General features: G+C 39.2%; 3 protein-coding genes across 10 annotated transcripts; 1 reads left to right on the top strand and 2 right to left on the bottom strand.

Moving 5' to 3' along the window:
* Positions 1–900: 900 nt before the first annotated feature.
* LOC125478965 (rhodanese-like domain-containing protein 11, chloroplastic) lies at positions 901–5,701 on the top strand. 8 transcript variants are annotated; one of them, XR_007259721.1, is made up of 9 exons: positions 902–1,461; positions 1,636–3,508; positions 3,701–3,757; positions 3,869–3,961; positions 4,083–4,155; positions 4,248–4,438; positions 4,909–4,970; positions 5,123–5,324; positions 5,559–5,701. XR_007259721.1 is itself a non-coding variant. In XM_048587890.1 (7 exons), exons 2-6 carry the CDS (start codon positions 3,377–3,379, stop codon positions 4,335–4,337), a joined length of 420 nt encoding a protein of 139 aa, XP_048443847.1. In that variant the 5' UTR covers positions 905–1,461; positions 1,636–3,376; the 3' UTR covers position 4,338; positions 5,123–5,256. The 8 variants fall into 8 exon arrangements, 1 of the variants encoding a protein (XP_048443847.1); XR_007259726.1 differs by lacking the exon at positions 4,909–4,970 and having other exon boundaries at positions 901–1,461; positions 1,636–3,611; positions 4,248–4,338; XR_007259724.1 differs by lacking the exon at positions 4,909–4,970 and having other exon boundaries at positions 3,894–3,961; positions 4,045–4,155; positions 4,248–4,338.
* Positions 4,922–11,327, bottom strand: LOC125478964 (cytochrome P450 71AP13). Its single transcript, XM_048587889.1, has 3 exons — positions 10,638–11,327; positions 5,863–6,138; positions 4,922–5,730 (listed from the first exon to the last, which is right to left on the bottom strand). The coding sequence occupies exons 1-3, from the start codon at positions 11,262–11,264 to the stop codon at positions 5,119–5,121; spliced, it is 1,515 nt and encodes a 504-aa protein (XP_048443846.1). The 5' UTR covers positions 11,265–11,327; the 3' UTR covers positions 4,922–5,118.
* A 6,709-nt stretch (positions 11,328–18,036) lies between these two features.
* LOC125478878 (cytochrome P450 736A117-like) lies at positions 18,037–19,966 on the bottom strand. The gene is made up of 2 exons (XM_048587605.1): positions 18,920–19,966; positions 18,037–18,663 (listed from the first exon to the last, which is right to left on the bottom strand). Exons 1-2 carry the CDS (start codon positions 19,865–19,867, stop codon positions 18,052–18,054), a joined length of 1,560 nt encoding a protein of 519 aa, XP_048443562.1. The 5' UTR covers positions 19,868–19,966; the 3' UTR covers positions 18,037–18,051.
* Between the last annotated feature and the right edge of the window lie 1,135 nt (positions 19,967–21,101).

Raw genomic sequence — 21,101 nt, 5'->3', positions numbered from 1 at the left:
TTACGTTTTGAGCTCGGTCGGAGTTTGGGAAACTTTGGCCAAAATTCAACCTTCTTCTTTGCTAAGGTCCAATGACCCGCGAGTGTAACGGGCCAAACCCGACCCAAGGTAGCCCAGCCCTAACTAAGCCGGCCCAAACCTTTGGGCTATATAATCTAATCCAATAAAAAAACTAAGCCCAAGCCCTAAACCCACTACCCGGCCCAAACCTTGGGCCTTTGTGACCTAAGCCCAAATTAGTACCCAACCCAAGTTCAACCCAATAACCTAACCCTTGGGCCATGTAATTGGCCCAAACCCAAAGCCAAATCTACTACCCATTAACTATAACTCTTTGGCCCAATAACCTTATCCTAAGTCCAAAACCCAATAACTGGCTCGACTCGATAACTGGCTCGACCCAATAACCTGGATTCGACCCAACCCGCTAACCCGTTGACTTTAACAGTTGACCATTAACCCGTCAACGTTGACTTTTGGGTTGACTTGTTCGGATTTCGGTCGGGACCCCTTCTAGGCTAATTTCGACATCCTGCATCCGTTTATGATGTATGTTTTTTTGAAATTCAATCATTATGGTAGAGTTTTATTAATTGGTATCTTTATGTGTTTAGGTGCAATTGTTTAGGGCGTTTCCATCCTTTCTTGTTTGCACATCTCTTCGACGGCAGAATACCTGTAAGTGGACTCCTTCTAAATTGCATATTTTACTATTAGAAGTGTATACATGAAAAACATGATTTAGTGATTATGTTTTATGAAATGTTTATGAGTAAAATAGATTTACACTTTATGAGATATCATGCTTCACTGAGAATATTTTGGAATACCATACTTTATCAAATTTTACGTTCTTTATAGTATATATGATGGATGACTATATACTATGAATATGTTTTAAGATATGATGTTTGAGCTATTAAGCTCTGTAGAGATATATACATATACTTTGGAAAGATTATGTTCAATGATTTTTGTGCTTATCTAGTGGTCATTGTTTTGCCTACGGGTGATGATACTTATATATGGCTTTAGCCGGGCGTAGGTTGGTGGTTTCGACCGAAAGATACTTATATTGGCTTCGGCACGGGAGATGTAGTGCCGGGCGGAATGTCCTACCTACAGGCGTATGTTCTGCCTACGAGCGTATGATCTACCTACAAGTGAATGACCTGCCTTCGGGTGATACTGATGCCACTATCTAGCACACTATATACAATATATATTTTATTGAAAGGTTTTATGGCATGCTAGGGTTTTCGGAAAACCTATTACATACTATACTATGGAGTTTTAATAAACTTTGGGGGTTAGTACATTGTTGAATAACTGTTTCAGTATTACTTATATATCAATTTGGTCCAATCATGTTTTATTTTGCACCCCCTCAGGACTTAGATTCGAGGCGTACAATCCCCGCGACAAGGCACTCCCGCATCAGCATCTTCAAATCCTGTTGGTGTAGGACCCATTCCTTTATTCTTTCAAATTTTATAGTATTTCCTTTCTAGTCTCTTGGTTTAGTTGTATGCTCTGAACATGTTTCTCAATTGCATATTCATTTTTTTTTAATTTATAATATTTTATTTATATTCATTGTTCTCATGTATCTTATTATGGCTTCGTTACCTTCAGGTGTCGACCGCACATGCTTACCCTAGTGTTTGGAGGATATCAGGGTCGGGCGTATCATTAACCATACCTTATTAAACTTTTAATCTTTCCATCTTTAAATCCTCGAGTAAGTAAACACATTCATGTATCCGATTTGCAGCTGAAACTGTAATTCAACTATTATGCTAGAAATAAGAACAGATTTGTGGTTCAACCATCATATCAGCTGGTCTCTAAAGTTTTAAGAAAAAAAAATACATTAACTAACTAGCACTTTAATCGAAGTTATCATCCCCAATTTAGTCAAACCCATGAGATAACGTGTAGCTGACTTTAGAATTTGACAAACACACCACCACAGATCGGAACAATGAGTTTTGTTGTTGCACAAAATTAGTGAAGACTTTGGAACAATGTAAAGTGTCAAGTTTGTAACCTTCGCTCGATTGCTCCGGTCACTAGTGAGGATAAATATGTAAAGAGATAGAAATAGGGAAGCAAACACAAGATGCACGTGGTTCATCCTAAGTTTGGCTATGTCCATGGCGTAGAGGAGTTCTCATTAATAGTGAAGGGTTTACAAAAATATATAGGTGCAAGCATAATGATCGTTAGTGAGTTCTAATAACTAGTTTAAGTACAATAATGACATTAGGGATTCATTGTAGGAGAATGGTCTTCGTTTATAGTAGAGGAGAGCATCCAACTTTTATCCGTGGTCGATGTGGGACTTTATGAGCTTTATTCTGAGGTTGACATGTGTTGTGCTTTGATTGGCCTCCTGGTTGGAGGGAAACTCTTGTGCTTTGGCAGGGGTGCCTCAGCATGAACCCCTTAGTGGATCCTTGAATGTATGAAGTTGACCGGTGCTTAGCAATTTTGGGATTTGTATGTAAAACTGAAACAATCTTGAAACAATTTTAATACTTAAGATCAACGCACAAACACAATTGAAACCACCAACAACAACGACAAGCCAATAATTGCAGAAATCAACAATCTTGTGCATACGAAACAAGAAACCCCTAAATCTTAGGGTTACAGATTTCAGAGAATCATAAATAATGCACAAATCAAACACGCTGAGCAGAAAGAAACGAAAGAATCAACAAAACCTAATGCACGAAGGCGATCAAGAACTCAGCAATTCAACCAACGAAAAAACTATCAATAAATCACTGACAATCCAGTATGAAAAAACAAAAATCCAATACACAACCGGAGAAGACGAAAAACTGATGACCGGAGATGTCACCGAACACAGATCACAAATGGAGATGAGTAGCGAAAACATAAAGGATCGTCAATCGGAGGCATGAGCCACTCTCGGCGAAGATACCATGACAACAATGTAATTGAGAGCTAAGTAAACAAGAGAGAGAAATTAAAGAGGGAAAGTTTGCTAAAACTGAATATTCTCTTTCATTCAACCTGTGTAGAATAATTACAACTATTAGTATTTATACATTAGTAAAACACCTCTCTACTAACTATCTAAGACCACTACCAATAATACATAGACACTTGTCATAATCCTATGCAGTCATAATCTCATCAACTCTACCAACACCCTCTTGCTGAAGTTACCATTTTGTATGTAAATTCTCCACCTTTTTCATGTTCTAGTTGTTGGGTTTATTGTAATTTTATAATGTGGGTTCTTTTTCTTGATGTTAACTTACCACTTTGTATGTAATTCTTCACTTTTTTTCATGTTGTAATTATTAGGTTTGTTTTATTTTAATGTTTTTCGTGTTTTCTAATGTGGATTGTTCTTGTTGTTGATGTTGATCATCGGAGGAGTACTGCCACTCGGATGCAGGGTGACAGTGAAGATTACGAGTTGAAGCAAATGAGGGATGTGGCTGCTGCCAAAAAGAGATGGGAAGCTCTGGTATGGTGCTCGATTCCTACGAAATTCGAAGACCGAAAAACAAAACGACTTTTTGTGTAATTGTGTTTAAGTGAGCTACTTAATGGGAATTTGAGAAAAGAAGGTAAAATTGTTTTAGTTCAACTATTTTGTTTTTGGAGGTTGTATAATTTGTTTTTGGAGGCTAAATTTGAAAATATTGTCTTATAACAGGTATGTCAGAAAAACCTTTTCTGGGTTCAAGGAGGCGTAGAGGCTGCTGAAGAAGAGGTAGTCGTGGTTTCAGTGTTTAGATATTCTTTTTTGTATTTTTATTTCTACGTATATTTTCTTTTTCGGTGCTTTTGTTGTGAACCAAACTGAAAAAGTCTGTTGATGTAGTGAGTCTCATCTTATGTGGGAGCAGGATCTTGCCAGAGAAGGCCCTCTGCCATTTAAGTTTGCTGGAATTGGTGGGCTTTTAGAATTCCTTGGGTAACTATCTGGTCTCGCTCGCTTTTCGTTATAATTGGTAACTACGTTGTAGTGATGCACATTAAAATGCAATTTGAAGACAGTTCTTATACAGATTTATTTCCCAATCCCCAATCCACAGTTGGACAGATCAGCAAAGAGCTGCAGCTGCCAAAGAAAATTGGAGTTGCCGATTAGTGTTCTCTGCCCGGCTGGTACTTATTCCCTTTAATGTGTTTGCTAAAATGGCCTGCTTTTTAGTCACCTAACTTTCAAGCACCTAATCTCAATTTGAATGATTTTTTAGGCACAGGTCGGAGTCATTCTCCTTGCCGATGCCTTATTTCCTGGTGCTCAGCAATTAGGACGTTATCTTCAGGATATACGATCACTCTGAGGTTAAACACATGTACTTGAAGTACTTGATTGTATATCAAGATACAACATTTTGCAGTACTGGTTCACCATAGATAACAGATTTGCCTCAGAATGAAGATTGTATCCTCCATATCAACCATATATCACTCCGTTCTCATTAGTGTTCCACGCTTTTCAATGAAGTGGATCTATTCATGATTTACCCTGTGTGTGTTCTGTATCAGAAGTAGAGCAGTGACTGAGCCAGCAAATTTTGTCGGGCAGTGATGCCTTGCCAAACAAGTTCTAGTCTAGTACTAGTTGTTTTAACTCTCGTAAAGGTTTTATGGCCTAGCAATGTATACGTTCTGTGAATTCTGCTATTCATTATTTTCTTTTATGAATCAATATATGTTGCACAGAACTTGAATAAATTCTTAAGCATGCCGCGGCAAGCAGGGAATCATCTTGTTCTTCCTTGCATTGCCTTTAAAGCTGTGCTCCCAACTGCATAAATTATGGAACCATTTACTATGTAGATTTTGATTTTGCCCTTGTGGAGCTATGAAATTATAGTTGTTCTTTGAAACCGACCTTGACATTGCATTTAGACACCAATCAGGGTAAAGGAGGGGAAAACGGGAAGGAAAATCATATATCATAGAGAAAAAAGGTAAGTACAATTTATTCCATTTACTTTAGGAGTCTCCATCTGAGATATTGGCCAAGGACAATGCGTGAATCTTCTCGTCTTTTATATGAAATCAGATGCAGTTCGATGATACATAGATTATCATGTGGCTTATTGATGATTTCTTGTCTCAGGGAAACCGTGGTCTGGCGACAAGAATCAGATCGGCTATCCTGTGCATTGTGATACCAAAAACTTCTGCCGGGTCCAAATCTTTAGATGTAGTACCTGGAGGAAGCTCCCAATCAAAGCTATGCAGAAGTTGAGCTAGAGCAAGCTCCGTGGTTGCTGTTCCGAACGTAATACCTGGACAAACTCTTCTACCAGCCCCGAAAGGTAAAAGCTCATAATGCTGCCCCTTGAAGTCTATAGTGCTACCCATGAATCTTTCTGGTTCAAACGTTTCTGGATTTTCCCAAGATTCCGGGTCCCTCCCTATTGCCCAGGCATTGACAAAAATTCTTGTTTTGGCTGGAATATCATACCCATCAATGCTTACATCTTCCATGGATTCTCTAGGGACTAGTACTGGAGCAGGTGGATGCAATCTAAATATCTCTTTGATGACAGCTTTCAGGTAGTCCAGCTGAGGCAGATCACTCTCTAACACGACTCTTCTTTCTCCGACAACTCCTCGTACTTCTGCTTGCGCTCTTCCCAGTACTTTGGGGTTCATCAAAAGCTCTGTCATTCCCCAATCGAGGGTGATGAAAGTTGTGTCAGTTCCTGCAGCAAACATGTCCTGCAGCAGCAGCAGTTCACCTCGTATTGTTAGTTTCTTTGCAAACAGCTAAGAGAAATTCATATTTAAAGTAATAAGGGATATCTCGGCTATTGATCATATACATTTAAGCATCCATGAGTCTACACTGACCAAGATAATAGCCTTGACATTATCCATGGTGAGAGGTATTTCAGCAGAATCGCTCTTCTGTACGTCAAGTAAAACATCCACGAGATCCTTGTGCTTCTCTTTTTCTCTATTGGGATTGAGATGATCAGTCACCATCTGGTCGAAAAGTTCATCAAAGCGCCGGAAGGTCTCTTTAAGTCTCGATTTCATTCCTGTTAAGCTGTGTATAAACTCCATGGAAGGGAAGAAATCTCCAATAGAAAATCCTCCAAGCAATTCCTGGTATTCCTCGAGCATCTTTTGGAACCCATGCCGATCATAGTCTCCACCTTCTGAAAAACCCCGTCCAAATGCTACTCGACAGAGAACATCATTTGCATACAATCCAAGTATCTTGGTCAGATTGGTGGTGCCGGGATAAGACTCTGCAACCCGACAAACCAGACGAGCAACTTCTTCTTCTCTAACATGGCTATAAGATTGCACACGTTTGGCACTTAGTAGCTCAAGTACGCAAATCTTACGGATATGCCTCCAATAAGCGCTGTAAGGGGAGAAGGCAATATCTGTGCAATTATAGAAGAGGTGTTTGGCAGAAAAGATTTGTGGACGGCTTGATAGTGCAAGGTCATGGGTTTTCAGTACTTCCTTGGCTACTCTAGCCGATGAAACCACCACAGTTGGGATCTCACCAAGTTGTAAGTAAATTAGTGGACCATACTTCTCTGCCAAGCTGCGAAGAGATATGTGAGGTTTGTTTCTGAGCAGGTGAAGGTTACCGATGACAGGCAGCTTCGGAGGGCTTGGTGGAAGTTTGAGTTTTCTTTTCCCTGACTTATCCTTAAAGATAAACTTGAGCAACAATATGAGGAAACTGAATCCAAGTAGCAAAGACGGTTCCTTTACCAAATGAAGAAGAGCCATTGGAAACCAAAATTCAGTGCCTCGGAGTTTTTCTTAGTTTCTGGTATGGCTCCCCTCTTGCCGTAATCAATTTAAATATACTGAGGGCTGGTTTGGTATTGCTGTGCTTTGAAAAAAAAGCTGCTTCTGCTGTGCTGTGAGAATAAGCAGCTGTGAAATAAAGCAGCAGAGTGTTTGGTAAACTTTTTTGTAAAAGTGCTTTTGAAAAAAAAAAGCAGTATTAGAGTGTTTGGTAAACTTTTATGTAAAACAGATGTGAAAAAAAACCGATTTTTCAAAGCTAGGTTTTGCAGCTTCTTGTTTTTGGCTTTTTTTCATCCAAAACTGTGAAAAAAAGCTGAAGCTGAGTGTTTACCAAATACAAAAACAACTCCCAGCTTTTTTTGATAGCAGCTTTTTTCAGAATCACCTCAGTACCAACCAGGTCTGAGACTTGCTTTTGGTGGCACTGGGACCTACCACTCATCACATTTTCCACCTTGTTTTCTAACGAATATGGCAAAAAATTCCTTATCTTCTTTTCTGTTTGGCAGTTATAGTAAAGGATGCTAACACGCTGTGGTCCTGAAAATAATTGACAGAGAAACATGCAGAACTATATTTGAGCTCCACAGAAAGAATTTAAAAGATCTTTGATATTTATTTGGTATGTCACATGTGGATTCATAAGCATGCCTTTAGCGGTGACGTTGCAGTTAGTGCCTATCATAATCTCAGTGCACGCGCATACTAATTACCACACACATCATTATCCTATGGAAACGAGGTATTCCACAGGACAGCTTCTCTCAGGAAATACTGGCTTCTATGATAGTGTGAGATTTGAATGATTCAACGTTCATCGAAGAGGAAATAATCATAACAAAAGGAATACAAGGCGATGTATAGGACATCTGTAAGACATATGTTTTCAAATTGTTGATGGCCACTGGATCGATATAATGAGCTAAAACTTTATAGTTTCGTCTAAAATATGTCATCTGTAAGAGGAAATAAGAGTCACGGAATAGCAAATTTGGCTGAATTGTTGCAGCCAATCTAGAATACCGCACTAGAAAAGCTTACGTTCATATTTGTCTATTCCAACGCAAATTTCATTTTCCTTGCCTTGCTTCTATTTTCTTTTCCTTTGACTTACTTAGTTATTGGTTTCTATGTCATCTTTTATTTTCTTTGAAATAATCATAACAAAAAGAATAAAAGGCGATGTAGAGGACATTTGCAAGACATAAATTTTCAAATTGTTGATGATCACTGGATCAATATAATGAGCTAAAACTTTACAGTTCTTCGTCTAAAATATGCCGTCAGTAACAGGAAATAAAAGTCACGTAATATGCAACTTTGGTTGAATTGTTGCAGCCAATTTAGAATACTGCACTACAAAAGCTTACATTCGTATTTGTAGGTTTTCAAATTGCTATCGAACTCAGTTGGAAAGGGATAGGCAGATAGTTATAGACAAAAGGCTTGCGCGGAGTGTGCAGCTGCGTTCCAAGCTTGTACATCCGACGATGCAAAGTTTGCGGCGGGTGGTTAGGCGGGGTGGGGTTGGATGTTAAAGAAATCAACCCCATCTCATTAAAGGACCTACACAATTCTAGAATAAAGAATTCTAGAACATTCACTAAGGTTGGTTAGCCAGATTATCCAAGTTAAAGTAGTAATTTGTAGAAATGATTAGAATGTTGCTTCTTAAGTTGGTGGAAGAGTCTAGAAGAATGGTGAGGTTGCCACCAACATGCAAGATTAGTGTAGATAATTCTAACTTAGGAAGTTAGTGGAATTATCTAGATATCTCTAGCATGGTGTGTCCATGCTTCTCCAAGGTTCCATCCATGCCTATAAAAGGAGAAGACATCCACACCATTTGTATCAACAAATCAACAAGCAACCAATCAATTAAGGAGTTGTAAGAGAGTGGGAAGCCTTGTAAGTAGTCTTGTAAGAGTGTGAGTGCTCTAGAGTTTGTCTCTAGAAAGTGAGTGAGTGTCATAGCTTTCCAAGAGTGTCCTTGATAGTTTGTGTTGTAATATTTTGTTTGTGTAATACAAGTAATTTGTTTACTTGTATTGTCTCTCCAACACTTGTGTTAGAGTTGTGTACTCTAAGTTTTTTCCCCCAACATTGGAGGGTGGTTGTTAACAGGTCCTTAGTGCAATGTAATTTGTCATTAGTGCAATGTAATTTGTCATTATCCAAGAATGTTCTCTTTGTAATTTACCTCATATAGGACTCTTGTTAATAATGTACTATAAAACTCGTATATGATAATGAATGAAAGAAAGCAAATGAAAACAAAAATAAAATGCTAATTAGGTCATCCCATTGTACTATTTTAGGATCATCCATCATCCAAATGAAAACAAAAATAAAATGCTAATTGCTAAAAAGCTTACATATATATATATATATATATATATGTAAGTTTTCAAATTGTTGAAGATCACTACATATGATGAGCTAAAACTTTGTAGTTATTGGTCTTGCTCGCTTTTCGTTATAATTGGTAACTACGTTGTAGTGATGCATATTAAAATACAATTTGAAGACAGTTCTTATACAGATTTATTTCCCAATCCCCAGTCCACAGTTGGACAGATCAGCAAAGAGCTGCAGCACGTATTAGTGTTCTCTGCCCGACTGGTACTTATTCCCTTTAACGTGTTTACTAAAATGGCCTGCTTTTTAGTCACCTAATTTTCAAGGTCCTAATCTCAATTTGAATGATTTTTAGGCACAGGTCGGAGTCATTCTCCTTGCTGATGCCTTATTTCTTGGTGCTCAGCAATTAGGACGTTATCTTCAGGTTAAACACATGTACTTGAAGTACTTGATTGTATATCAAGATACAACATTTTGCAGTACTGGTTCACCGTAGATAACAGATTTGCCGAGGATAACAATTTTGGAAGCCACAGTGCCTCAGAAAGAAGATTGTATTCCACGCTTTTCAATGAAGTCGATCTATTCATGATCTACCCTGTGTGTGTTCTGTATGAGAAGTAGAGCAGTGACTGAGCCAGCAAATTTTGTCGGGCAGTTATGCCTTGCAAAACAAGTTCTAGTCTAGTACTAGTTGTTTTAACTCTCGTAAAGGTTTTATGGCCTGGCAATGTATACATCCTGTGAATTCTGCTATTCGTTATTTTCTTTTATGAATCAATATATATTGCACAGAACTTGAATAAATTCTTACGCATGCCGCGGCAAGCAGGGAATCATCTTGTTCTTCCTTGCATTGCCTTTAAAGCTGTCCTCCCAACTGCATAAATTATGGAACCATTTACTATGTAGATTTTGATTTTCCCCTTGTGGGGCTATGAAATTATAGTTGTTCTTTGAAACCGACCATGACATTGCATTTAGACACCAATCAGGGTAAAGGAGGGGAAAACGGGAAGGAAAATCATATCTCACAGAGAAAAAAGGGAAGTATAATTTATTCCATTTACTTTTGGAGTCTGCATCTGAGATATTGGCTAAGGACAATGCGTGAATCTTCTCGTCTTTTATATGAAATCAGATGCAGTTCGATGATACATAGATTATCAGGTTGCTTATTGATGATTTCTTGACTCAGAGAAACCGTGGTCTGGCGACAACAATCAGATTGTCTATCCTGTGCATTGTGATACCAAAAACTTCTGCCAGGTCCAAATCTTTATCGGTAGTACCCGGAGGAAGCTCCCAATCAAAGCTATGCAAAAGTTGAGCTAGAGCAAGCTCAATGGTTGCTGTTCCGAACGTAATAGCTGGACAACCTCTTCTACCAGCCCCAAAAGGTAAAAGCTCATAATCCTGCCCCTTGAAGTCTATAGTGCTACCTATGAATCTTTCTGGTTCAAACGTTTCTGGTATTCCTCAAGCATCTTTTGGAACCCATGCCGATCATAGTCTCCACCTTCTGAAAAACCCCTTCCAAATGCTACTCGACAGAGAACATCATTTGCATACAGTCCAAGTATCTTGGTCAGATTGGTGGTGCCGGGATAAGACTCTGCAACCCGACAAACCAGACGAGCAACTTCTTCTTCTCTAACATGGCTATAAGATTGCACACGTTTGACACTTAGTAGCTCAAGTATGCAAATCTTACGGATATGCCTCCAATAGGCGCTGTAAGGGGAGAAGACAACATCTGTGCAATTATAGAAGAGGTGTTTGGCAGAAAAGATTTGTGGACGGCTTGATAGCGCAAGGTCATGGGTTTTCAGTACTTCCTTGGCTACTCTAGCCGATGAAACCACCACAGTTGGGATCTCACCAAGTTGTAAGTAAATCAGTGGACCGTACTTCTCTGCCAAGCCGCGAAGAGATATGTGAGGTTTGTTTCTGAGCTGGTGAAGGTTACCAATGACAGGCAGCTTCGGAGGGCTTGGTGGAAGTTTGAGTTTTCTTTTCCCTGACTTATCCTTAAAGAAAAACTTGAGCAACAATACGAGGAAACTGAATGCAAGAACCAAAGAGGGTTCCTTTAGCAATTGAAGAAGAGCCATTGGTAACCAAAATTCAGTGCCTCGGAGTTTTTCTTTGGCTTCTGGTATGGCTCCCCTGTTGCAATCAATTTAAATAGACTGAGACTTGCTTTTGGTGGCACTGGCACCTAGTAGTCATCAGTCGGCAAGGAAGCCACCTCAATTATTTTGTACCATTCAGATTTTCCACCTTGTTTTCTAACAAATATGCCATAAAAATCCTTATCTTCTTTTCTGTTTGGCAGTGATAGTTACGGATGATGATACAATGTGGTCCTGAAAGTAAGTGGCAGATAGGGAATGTCACATCCCGGCCTCACCACATTTCAGGCTCGACTCCACCATAGCATGATATTATCCTTTTTTTGGGTTCCGACTACGCCTTCACGGTTTTGTTTCTGGGAACTCACACGAAAACTTCTCAATGGGTCACCCATCATGGGATTGCTCTCGCGCTACTCGCTTAACTTTGGAGTTCCCATGGAACCCGAAGCTAGTGAGCTCCCAAAAGGTCTCATGCTAGAGATGAGAATAGGTAGAGATGAGAATATACATATAAGGCTTACAGGATCCACTCTCATGGGCGATGTGGAATCTTACAATCCACACCCTTTAGGAACCCGATGTTCTCATCGGCACACATCTGGTCAGGGATTGGCTCTGATACCAAATTGTCACATCCTGGCCTGGAGCCCCACCACATCCAAGGCTCGACTCCACCGTAACACGATATTGTCCGCTTTGGACCCTAACCATGTCTTCACAATTTTGTTTCTAGGAACTCATACGAGAACTTCCCAGTGGGTTATCCATCATGGGATTGCTCTCGCGCGCTACTCGCTTAACTTTGGAGTTCCTATGGAATCCAAAGCCAATGAGCTCTCAAAATGCCTCGTGCTAGGTAGACATGGGAACATACATAAAAGGCTTACAGGATCTACTCCTATGGACGATATGGGATCTTACAGAGAAGTTTGCTGAACTATTATTAATCTAGTCCACACACATATGGAATAGTAACGGGGAAACAAAATATTCCACAGGGTAACTGCTCTCAGGAAATACTGGCTTCCGTGATAGTGTGAGAATTGAATGATTCAACGTTCATCGATATAGTCACATCAGAATAAATACATTTGGTGTGCACTAGTGCACGTTCTGTCTATATGTTCGAAGACTTGTTTTACAATGCTCGTTCAAAGTTCTTAGTCCATTAATTGTCCTTTCTGGTAGAGACACTTGGTGCACACGAGATGACAATCAAGGTTCGGAATAATGAATACAGTGTGATGTTCGTCCCACCCTTGGTGCAGTCAATTTGTGTCAACAAGGGAGCTTTCCCTCTTACACATAAACTGTAAGTGGTTTCTTAAACTCTTTCTGTTACACCATTTTCATTTACAAATGCAACACTTTTATTCAGCAAAAGGAAGATTGTGCAGGTGTTTCCCCCTCTTTAGTGTTTCTTTTACTGTTTCGTTTTTCAATCTACAGGATATGAGAGATTCCAACTGGGGACTTCTTCCAACGTTGGGAAGAGAAATACCAATCGACCAAGAGCTAGGCGGTTTTGCTGGCTTTGGTTTTGAGTTTTACTCTCTCTAAAATTTAGGAAAGGTATACCATTATTGTTACTGCTGGTACCCCGCAATCTTCTGATGAAAGCACTCAAAACCTAACCCTACGGTCCCTACCTAGATTATCTTCCCCACTCTACTCTAGTCCATGAGATAACAAAGCTGTCCTTTTCCTGTTGTGATGTTCTCATGAACATATGATTGAACTTGGCTTTTAGGCAAAACGAACGGCCATGGATAACAAACCCTTCTAGGAAATACCCTGAGTTAAAATTCCCAAAGCAAAACACAGTCAAGAAACTTACATTCACATGCATAATATTTAGCACTGCATGTTGTGCTATGTTATTTTGGCAATAGCGGCAGACAACGCTAACATAATAGGCGACGGTAGTAGGCTTAGAGCCTTAGACATGAAATACGAAGGCCATTACATGTACATAGACAGTTAGGAATATGGAATAGCAACAGCTTCGAGGGGATACACTGGATTCAGTCATGTCTAAACCCTCCCCACTGTTGGGGAAAAAAAAAAACTTAGAGTACACAACTCTAACACAAGTGTTAGAGAGACAATACAAGTAAACAAATTACTTGTATTACACAAACAAATATTACAACACTCTCAAAGGACACTCTTAGAAGCAATGACACTCACTTACTTTTTAGAGACAAACTCTAGAGCACTCACACTCTTACAAGACTACTTACAAGGCTTCCCACTCTCTTACTTAGATCTTCTTGATTGATTGGTTGCTTGTTGATTTGTTGATACAAATGGTGTGGATGCCTTCTCTTTTTATAGGCATGGATGGAACCATGGAGAAGCATGGACACACCATGCTAGAGATATCTAGATAATTCCACTAACTTCCTAAGCTAGAATTATCTACACTAACCTTGCATGTTGGTGGAAACCTCACCATTCTTCTAGACTCTTCCACCAACTTAAAAACAACATTCTAGTCATTTCTACAAAGTACTACTTTAACTTGGATAATCTAGCTAACCAACCTTAGTGAATGTTCTAGAATTCTTTATTCTAGATTTGTGTAGGTCCTTTAATGAGATGGGGTTGATTTCTTTAACACCCACTTGCTCCACCGGGCAATGCCCAATTGAACTTGTGCACGATATTTGCCGGACCAATCTCATTAACAGGTATTGCAAACTGAATTCCCGGGCAGAGGATCATTTGTATAGGAGGAATAGGAAAATGGTCACAGGCGTGAAGGAAAAAGGTTGCAAAAAGTTAGAGGTTTCATGCAGTTCTAGCATTTGTAGAAGATATCTTAGCATCTTAATCTTCTATCTGAATCTCTGATAAGTGTTGTTCAAATAAAGATCTGAATTCTAAGTACTGAGCGGATAGGATAATCACATAAGGAATCAACGTAAAGTCGAAGAGTGCGTACGTTATCACAGCCCGGTAAATGCGTAGGTTGTAGCTTTCATTGATTTTTCTTAACCACGTCATTTCTAAGACAATAGGAACATCAAAACTTTTCCAACTTGCTGGCATTGACCTTGTAACTCCATTATTTGTCTCACAAGATTGTAGAAAAATCAGACATCGATGAATTTTATGAAACGTAGGACTTTCAGTTTTGCTTGGATTTGTAAACATACAACTCTAAGTAGGTTTCAGATTTCATGATCTTACGAATCTCCATCTTTGGGACTCCAAAGTAGATATCATCGACATCTTCACACGCCCAGCCTTCCAAACTAAAAATGGAACGACTACTAATCATGTAGTTTGATTAGAGAAACTATTTGAAGGTGTATGTGGTTACACCGTTGAGAATTCGTATCTTAAAACAGACTGTAACTTCGTCCACAATAGGTGAAGCTATTACACTACGATCCTTATTATGTTTACGTCAAAGTCTAATTTCTGTTTCTCAGAAGACTGCTGGTTTTGAAAGTCCTTACGTTGTCGGACAAAATTTTGTGCCGAATAGGTCATTGATGTTCGGTCTGTTGAACTGTTACCTTGTGTTCGGTTGATCGTTTCCGAATACTGATGCTTTTGTTTTGAGTTTTCCTACCTATTCGGCAAAAATCTGCCGAATACAGTTCAAAAGTTATGTTGGATATTCGCGTACCTCCTTTTTTTAACACTAGTTGCAGGAGAAATATAGTTTGAAAGAACATTATCATCTACGTGCGCACACATAGTCTTAACCCACAAAAAACTAAAAAATTATAGACAACTTTTTGCTACTTTCTTTGATTAGTTAGGACAAATTTGGATCCACATACAAGTCATGAGTCAATTTTGTTTTTTTTTCCCAGCACGTCAATTCAAGGATATTTCGGAACACTAACAAAATCTTCCTGGGTCACCATGGTCAAGAGCAGGCCTGCAGATTCTTGTCAGATAAAGAAACAAACACTAATTTAACTTTGGGTAAGAAGATTTAGAATCTATTACAATCGCATACAACATTTTCAAAACAGAAAACTTTCATACTTCACTTACTATTTTATTTCAATATAGTACCTCCATTACATTTTCTATTCATTGATCCGTTAAGAGTTGACGTGGCGGCCAAATGTATGCCACGTGGCAAATATTTTTTTATTTGTTTAAAATATTATAATAATTTACCTTATTTATTAAAAATAAAAAATAAATTAAAAAAAACCCAACTTCCCCCGACCCACCTCCCCCGCAACCCCCACCCCACCCCCACCCCCACCCCCACCCCCACCTCCCCCATAACCCCCCACCTTCTCCCTCTCCTCCCTCTTCACCTCCCCGACCTTCATCCCCTCCCTTCACCACCAAAACCTCAACTTCTCCCTCTCTGTCACTTTCCCCAACTGCGGACAGGAATTGAAGGCTTGGAGTCTTTGTCCATAGTGGTTTGTGGCCATCGTCGACCTTTGAGCACAACACTGGCTCGTTCCACTCCAACATATAGGCACGGGGGATCGACGAAACGTAGTGCACGACGGCGAGGCCAAAATTTGAGGCGAGCCGTGGATTTTGAGAATCGAAAAGCATGAGGAAGTGGTGTCAGCTTCGTCATCTAATCAGATGGAGCAGGGATTGAGTGAGAGAGATAAAAAAAGCCTTGTCTGGTCACCATCCGGCTTTCCTACCGTCGCTGAGCTCAAATTGTTTGTTCGGAGAAGCCGCTTAAAGACCCAAGATCAGGTGCAAAGCTCGAATTGGTTAATGGTTTTCCCCTTCCTCGTCCGCAATTATTCGGTCATTTTATTGGTTTTGAGATCTAGGTTTTATTATGGTGCAGGGGTTTCTAAAATCCGCGTTGGGAAGCTTGCAGACGTTGTGGAGTTACTGGAGAAGAAGCTGGGGAGAAGAAGATGTAGGCTGGTATTGCATGAATTCATGGTGTCACACATCCAGATGCGTTCATGGATCATGGCGTTGTAGGGCAGGCAAAGAATGAATCAGGAGAGGGAGATCTTACAGGAGTCGCAGAGCTTGGAGAGAGGAAAGGGAGGGGAAGAAGGTAGGGGAAGATGGGTTGCCGACTAGTTCACGATGGTGTGGGGGGTTTGCAGGGGCGTCGGCCGTGGAAAGAGAAGGGAAGAAGGGTTGTTTGGGGGTTGCATGGGTGTTATGGTTGCAGGGAAAGGGAAAGGCTAGGGATGAAGATGGGTTTTTTTTTTTTTTTAAAAAAAAAATAGGGTAAAATATTATAATATTTTAAATGAATAAATAAAACATTTTGCCACGTGGCACAAATTTGGCAGCCACGTCAGCTCTTAACGGATCAGTGGATGAAAAATGTAACAGAGGTACTATATTGAAATAAAATAGTAGGTGAGGTATGAAAGTGAAATGTTTTTCAGATGTTGTATGCAATTGTAATAAACCCCAAACCTGAGGGGGTACAGTGTAATTTACCCTTTAACTTTTGATTTTTGTTTTCTTCAAGAGATTACCTAGCTACTCCAACAATTTTACATTTTCGGGATAAAAATGTTGTAATTATAGCATTACTCTTCGTAGATCGAAGTAGTGCTAATACTATAGTTTGATGAATAAAAAACTATTCAAAGGTGTATATGGTTACACCAATGTGAACTCGTACCTTTCAGAGCAGTTTAGGTAGTAGGTACCTTCGGTTCTAATTCAAGAACAAACACATAACACAAAATATTCTCAGGTTAAGTGAATTTCATAAACTTTCCTTGTCCGACATTGGAAAGTTAATAGATATTACATGTGCTTATAAGAAATTAGGATACATATTTTCCATATCACTCATTGCTTTTATGGTAAATCCTCAACTTTCATTATCTACAAGTTTTAAGCACAATTAACTGAGCATAAGCATTGATTTCTTCTTTACTTTTTGTTTTTGGACCTATGTTTCTTTGACTTTTACGGTAAATGAAATGAAATCCTAACCGTGTCTAAATTATCTTCCTTACTTTAAATGAATTTGTGTGACCGTAAACACAAATTTTCTCCGAGAAATAACACAAGAATACATGTACAGAGTAATAAATTGGATTTATGAATTTCTAAGTTTAGGATCACAATCTCTGTTTACAAAACTTGAATCCTCTAATTCGATCTCCGAAGCTGTAAGGTGTATGTGTTATTGATTCAAGAGTCGCAATGACTTGATCTTGAATGAATGGATGCCGTGAGGTTTTGGCTCTTGGCAATGGAGGAACTAGCACATGGAGGGATGTTTGGTGGTTCTTCACAAGCGTGGCAAAGAATGCAGAGAACTTTCTGAAGCTTCTAAGTGTTTGGGAATTTGGGGGTTTTGAAGCTTCAGAGCTTCAGCATCTGGGTGTGAGATTTCTAGCCCCTTCTTTGTTTTGGAGCCTTCTCTCCAAATCATGGCAACGGATGGATTTGGCCCTGATTACGGGCTTGATTAATTGACGAAAGAACCAAGCCTTGATTTGTGGTTTGATTTGTGATTTGACTCCACCAATTAATATTTGATTTAATTTAAATTAAATTCAAATAATTCCGTTCCGCCAAGCTTTGACATGCGTCTCTCTTGATGACTTATCCGGTTTTAATGAGTCACATGCCAAGTCTAGGATTTGTGAGACAAATGATGCATGCCACATAAGCCCGACATGTCAAACTTAATATGTTCACCGAAATTTTGATTTTCACAGTGATAATGCAGCTATCTTTTTCCAAATGGTACATCTATGGCAGCAGCCTTAGACAAATGATTCGATCAACTTTTTCAATACAGGATATACGCTATAGCCTCAATCGTTCAAAATAAATATGGAATTGCTACAGCTCTGAGAGGATCTTTTTTATGTGCGGTTAAACCAGTAGATTCAGTCATGTCCAAATCCTCCCCACTTGCTCCACCAGGTAACGCCCAGTCGAACTTGTGCACTATATTTGCCAAGGCTATCTCATTGACAGCCATGGCAAATTGAATTCCCGGACAGACCCTCCTACCAGCACCAAATGGAATTAACTGAAAGTCATTCCCTTTATAATCTATCTCACTATTCAAGAACCTTGCTGGCTCAAACTCATCTGGTTTTTCATATAGTTTGGGATCTCTTCCAATTTGCCATGCATTGATCATAACGTGTGTCTTGGCTTTAATTTTGTAACCACCTATTTCCACATCTTGGGCTGCAATCCTGGGCACTAGTAATGGAACTGGTGGATGTAAGCGAAGAGTCTCCTTCATCACCGCCTTCAAGTAGTGCATTTCAATCAAATCATCTTCTGTTATGTGTTCTCCCTTTCGGACTATTTCTCTTACCCCATTCTGCAACTTTTTCATGACCCTAGGATGCCTTAAAAGCTCAGTCATTGCCCACTCCAGGACTGTATATGTGGTATCAGTGCCAGCAGCAAACATATCCTGCAACAGTTAATATTATTGATTAAGGTATTTGAAATACATATTCTTACATAGAGGAAGAATTGTGTTAGTTTTAATGGAAAAATAGCAGCGGGAGCATGACAACTTCTCCGATTTGACTTACTATTTATCTTGTAACACTGAGATTTAACACTGAAGCTTTGGCTTTTCAGCAGTTTATTTATCTAATATATGTACTCATCAGTCTATTTAATAGCTTTCTAACAGAAACACAGAGAGAGAGAGAGATGATTACCAAGATGAGAGCCTTAATACTAACTGTCTCAATAGGAAAACCTGCCAAGTTTTCTTTCTGAATTGCAAGCAAAACATCGACAAAATCCTGTTGGCCATCATCTCCACTCTTTGAACTTTGATCCAAATGCTCTTGGACCACTTTATCTAAAAAGTCATCAAACTTCTTAGCCACCTTGTCGAACTTGGCTTCCAAACCGTTGACACGGCTCAACCAAGAAAGCCATGGGATATAGTCCCCAATGTTAGTAGTTCCCAATAACTCAGTGAACTCCCTCAAAAGCCCCTCAAACTTCATCCCACCTTCACCACTGTACTTCCTCCCCAGAGCGACTCTACATACAACATCATTAGTAAGCCTTGCAAACATTTCGCTTAAATTCAAAACTGATGGTGATGACTTCATTATGTTGCTGATCAAGGTTTTGGTTTCCTCTTCTCTAACAAAGCGAAAAGAGCGAACCCTTTTGTTGCTCAAAAGATTTATGACACATACGCTTTTGACCTGCCTCCAATACTCACCATAAGGAGCAGATGCAACGTCTTTGTAGTTGTAGAGAAGCTTCTCAAAGTTGGTGGACTTGGGTCGATCAGAAAATATGAGGTCATGGGTTTTCATGATCTCCCGAGCTGCCTGAGCCGAAGAGACAACAAGGACTGGGACACGTCCGAAGTGAAGAAGCATGAGAGGGCCATGGCGTTGAGATAATGTTTGCAGTGAGCGATGAGGGTACAAGCCTATTTGGTGAAAGTTTCCGATGATAGGGAGCTTCGGCGGAGAAGGTGGTGATGAGGTTTTGTTGGTGGTTGTGGTGGAGGAGTACCATCTGTATATGAGGATGATGAAAATAGCCACAAGTGTGAAGGCCAGGAGTTGCAAGAACGAGGTGGTTTCATTCACCGGCATCATTGTCCTACCCAGGAAAAGAAAATGTGTTAGCGTGTACATATTTGCTGCGCCTGTGTGTATATATATAAACCTACTTTGTGAGGTAGGTGGCGTTCTTTCCTTAGGAGGTGTGCCATAGATTGCTCCATTTGTATATTCCAACGCAAATTTCATTTTCCTGGCCTTGCTACTATTTTCTTTTCCTTTGACTTAAAGCTGGTTTGGTATTGTTATGCCTTAATAAAAAAAACTGCTTTTGTTGTGTTATGAGAATAAGCTCATTTTTGCTGTTTAACGTTTTCAGCTTTTTTTCACCCAAAACTATGAAAATAAGCTGCTTTTAAGTGTTTACAAAACATTTTTTTTAAGCTCAGCTTTTTTTTATACCCATTTTTTATAAAAGCATCTTAGTACAAATCAGTACTTACTTAGTTATTGGTTTCTATGTCATCTTTTATTTTCTTTGAAATAATCATAACAAAAAGAATACATGGCGATGTATAGGACATCCGTAAGACATAAGTTTTCAAATTGTTGATGACTACTGGATTGATATAATGAACTAAAACTATATAGTTTTTCGTCTAAAATATGTCGTCTGGAAGAGGAAATAAGAGTCATGTAATATGCAACTTTGGTTGAATAGTTGCAGCCGATTTAGAATACCGCACTACAAAAGCTTTACGTTCATATTTGTTGGTTTTCAAATTGCTATCGAACTCAGTTGGAAAGAGATAGGCAGATAGTTATAGACTGTTGAATAAGAAGAGTATCCAAGATAACTCTAATGATCCCAAGAAGAAGAAAAATAGAGCACACTCTTAAAGAAAACTCACAAAACAAACTAATTAGCAAAGCTTTTCTTATTTAGCTCTAGGCTTTGTTTTTCCTTGGATGATTACAATGCTTGGGGACTTGGGTATTTATAGCAAACCAAATGAAAGCTACACCACACACTTAATTAAACTAAGATTATTTGCTACCACACAAAACCCATTAATTGCACCTAATTTTTTCCACTCAACCATACCTAACATTGATTCTACCTAACATTGATTCTCAACACTCCCCCTCAATGTTAGCTCTCATTCTTTGCACTGTGCTGAGCAGACAGCGAAAATTTTCGAGCTTGCCTGTACTTAAACTTTTTGTGAACAAGTCCGCAACTTGATCAATCGTCTTGACCTGTCTCATCTCAATCTCTTCTTGTAGAACCTTTTCTCTGATAAAGTGGTAGTGCACTTCCACATGTTTAGTTCTTGCATGAAAGACTGGATTTTCCGCCAAGCGAATG

The sequence above is a fragment of a genome, unplaced genomic scaffold, assembly GCF_019419815.1.
Source record: "Pyrus x bretschneideri cultivar Hongxiangsu unplaced genomic scaffold, Pyrus_bretschneideri_v1 Contig27, whole genome shotgun sequence".
NCBI classification, from domain to species: domain Eukaryota; kingdom Viridiplantae; phylum Streptophyta; class Magnoliopsida; order Rosales; family Rosaceae; genus Pyrus; species Pyrus x bretschneideri.
This window is presented reverse-complemented; position numbering and strand designations above follow the sequence as displayed.

Bases quoted from the DNA above. Each gene is read 5' to 3' on its own strand.
- LOC125478964 (XM_048587889.1), bottom strand. From the start codon at position 11,264: ATGGCTCTTCTTCAATTGCTAAAGGAACCCTCTTTGGTTCTTGCATTC. The intron at 6,139-10,637 runs ATGCTTGAGGAA...GGGTTCCAAAAG, and splicing joins ATCGGCATGGGTTCCAAAAG to ATGCTCGAGGAATACCAGGA. The intron at 5,731-5,862 runs GTCAGTGTAGAC...CTGCTGCTGCAG, and splicing joins ATGTCAAGGCTATTATCTTG to GACATGTTTGCTGCAGGAAC.
- LOC125478965 (XM_048587890.1), top strand. From the start codon at position 3,377: ATGTGGATTGTTCTTGTTGTTGATGTTGATCATCGGAGGAGTACTGCC. The intron at 3,509-3,700 runs GTATGGTGCTCG...GTCTTATAACAG, and splicing joins AAAAGAGATGGGAAGCTCTG to GTATGTCAGAAAAACCTTTT. The intron at 3,962-4,082 runs GTAACTATCTGG...CCCAATCCACAG, and splicing joins GGGCTTTTAGAATTCCTTGG to TTGGACAGATCAGCAAAGAG.
- LOC125478878 (XM_048587605.1), bottom strand. From the start codon at position 19,867: ATGTACACGCTAACACATTTTCTTTTCCTGGGTAGGACAATGATGCCG. The intron at 18,664-18,919 runs GTAATCATCTCT...TAACTGTTGCAG, and splicing joins GTATTAAGGCTCTCATCTTG to GATATGTTTGCTGCTGGCAC.